The 2926-nt window shown below is 32.8% G+C and overlaps 1 protein-coding gene across 1 annotated transcript; it reads left to right on the forward strand.

The window, feature by feature from the left end:
* Positions 1 to 1130: 1130 nt before the first annotated feature.
* Positions 1131 to 2618, forward strand: LOC112905969 (tetraspanin-9-like; the record flags this gene model as incomplete). The annotated part of the gene is made up of 2 exons (XM_025979453.1): positions 1131 to 1341; positions 2496 to 2618. Coding segments are annotated over exons 1-2 (315 nt in total), but the record flags the coding sequence as incomplete, so codon positions are not given.
* Positions 2619 to 2926: the final 308 nt, after the last annotated feature.

The raw sequence follows: 2926 nt of genomic DNA on the forward strand, positions 1-2926 counted from the left end.
TGATATGCAAGGAACGAAAGAGTGAATTTAAATATAGGATACGAAAAATAAGAAGAAGTAGCTGATTTTTGGTATCTAGGAACTCTAATAATCCCAAAATAATCGAGCATGAAAGGTTATTTAGAGGCATATTGGAAGCAGAAACAGGTGTTAAAAGGGGTAGAGGTAGATCTGGATATAGATTAGATTACTGTTCACAAAAAGTTAAGGATGTGGGATGTTTTAGTATTAGGGAAAAAGATTAACTCAGGATAGGAAAGAGTAGGTGCGTGTCCAGTCAGTCTTAGGATGATTTACCTACATATTCATAAATAATCGTATTCGTTGTTAACTTATAAGTATTGTTAAAAATTTATTTATTGCATTCTGTTACTATTTTGAGATATTACATAAGTAATCTTAATACTAGTTTTATTTTTATATACGATAATATTTGCTTTTAAATTAAAAAGAAATGGCGGCATCTTTATTTAAATAATTTGAGAACACAACTAGAAATAAAGACTTTATCTACACGTTTTCAGAGAATAGATGGCAATCTGTCATGTTGTATTCCAAATTTATTTGCGTACATGTACCATTTAGTAGGAATGTCAAGTTCAGTATTGCGGAAGTTTTCTCTTCCATTTACATACGCATAAAACTGGAATGTTGCTAGTAAAATTGAATCTAGTTTACAACATCATGTTAAAGCTAACTTGTAGTATATCTACATGTTCGTAGAGGCTTAATTTAACTTAAATTACCTTCTGCATGTTAACTTAAATTACCTCCTGCTAGGAAGTAAAATGTAATACAATAAAAGGTACATGCCTAGTGTCCACGAGTATATACTTTTTCTTAATTGTTCAATAGTACCTACCCATAGTTCCATAATAATTTCTGGTTTAGTACATTGAGAATTTTTGCGAAAGAATAGGCAGATTTTTCAATGACTACTGAAACTGATTCTTAACATTTTGAAAATTTTCTAAGACTAGATATAATCCTTTGTACTTACAGGTACTTTTTTCCTTTCAGTGACTGTCAAACATGCCAATACAGTTAATATAGTACTTAGGCTAACACACCTAGATAAATACAGTTTCCTTCCATAAAACGTTGTTGGGAAAACGATTCAATATAACGATTTTCTTTTGTATTTTCCAGATGACAGGATGCGGCATTTTAGGTGTCGGCATATGGCTGAGGGTGGCATACGAAGGGTATGCTACCCTACTGCCCCAGTATGCAATGCTGAGCGCTGACATTTTAGCAATTGTTGTGGGAATAATAGCCTGTATTCTGTCCTTTTGCGCTTGTTGCGGATCTTGGATGCAAAGCAGGTTTATGTTGATTACGGTGAGTCTTGTGTATGTCAAAGCCAATCTTTACAATTTGGCATTACAGGATGTAGTTAAGCAATTAAAAAAACAGCGGTTAAATAAACGCTTAGCCGAATATTGTCAAATATTGTATTTGGCATTAGGGTAGCTAACTGTTGTTTAAATAATTGCAGTTAACTTGTGGCATTTGTAGCATTAATTAGTTTCTTTGAGTAGTACACCGTTTTGACAGTGGTTTACATTGGGGGTGGTGCATAATTTCAGAATTACTACGTCATTTATTAGGTGTTAGTGTTAAAGACATTTCACTATATTTTTTTATTGTACATTGTCCAAGAAAACAGCGATGAAATTCATTTAGGGGGCGGGGGATAATTTGTCACTAGGTTCGCTTGTTCACATTACAGAATATGCAATCCAATTAGAAAATAAAGTAACAATATAACTATTAATTTATTCGTACAAACCATTAAATCAGTTTTGACCTATTCGATTGAAGTTATTTTGATTTAACTGCCCACTGCTTTGTTTGTATTGTATGATTATCTTGACTGCCTAGACGTATTAGAAAATGCCAGATTTNAATATGCTCATGCGATATAAATACTTAACTGATGATTCTGAAAAAGATTAACATACGAAAAAATGTAAATTTTCGAAAATATATGTGTGTAAATTATAGACCTGGTAAATACTAGAAGAAAACCTGCTATCTTTGAGATTTAGATTGCGTCAAATTATTTATTAGGTAAAATGGAGTTCAAAGTGGCCAGAAAATCGAAAATCACCGACTTGAACAACCTTATATATTTTTTGTGACTATAGAGTCGTAGATGAATGGATCCAAAAGTATTTGATCGATTCCAATAGTAAAGTACCTATAGGGAAAAATTTTTTGTTTGTTTTGTCCAGATTAGTAAGGTTGCATGCAGATTAATGAGCAAACTAGTCGGTGGTGACTTTAAACTTGAAGTTGGTTGTGTCCTTCAGAGTTATTAGAAGTCGACTTGTAAAATTTAAGTAAAAAATCTAAGTTTTGATCGCGACTTCGTAAAGAGCGAAAATTCTATATCCGAACTAATTGCTGGCCATCTTTTGGTATATCACACGTCTCTTTGGTAAATGTTAACATTATAAATGCAGTGTGTACCATTATAATTTTAATTTTAGTTTCATTGTTGTGGCGTTCAAAATTATGAGGATTGGTACATGATAGATGCTTGGCCTACAAAGAAATGGGTTCCGGATTCATGTTGTGTTCCTGCTGTTAAGTTCGGGGTAGCAGATGAACGGGAAGAACTGAAAGATGGGATAATGCACCATTACAACGAATCCATAACGGGCCCAAACAGTTTAGTTTCAATTTGGGACCATCTCCAAAATGAAGTAAGAATATCATTTTAAAAGCTTTATATGTGAAAGCTTCATCGACTATAATGCTATGTTATGTGAAATACCAAGCTGTTGAAAGTTTTTTCTTATTTTTATTAATAGTTTTCTATGAGCAGTCATCATATTTAAACATTCTCAACAAAGGATATGTTATCCTTTCAGAATTTCGGCATCCATTTACCCAACTTAATTCGTCTACGGTGGAAACT

The sequence above is a fragment of the Agrilus planipennis genome, unplaced genomic scaffold, assembly GCF_000699045.2.
Source record: "Agrilus planipennis isolate EAB-ADULT unplaced genomic scaffold, Apla_2.0 scaffold1048, whole genome shotgun sequence".
Lineage (NCBI taxonomy): Eukaryota > Metazoa > Arthropoda > Insecta > Coleoptera > Buprestidae > Agrilus > Agrilus planipennis.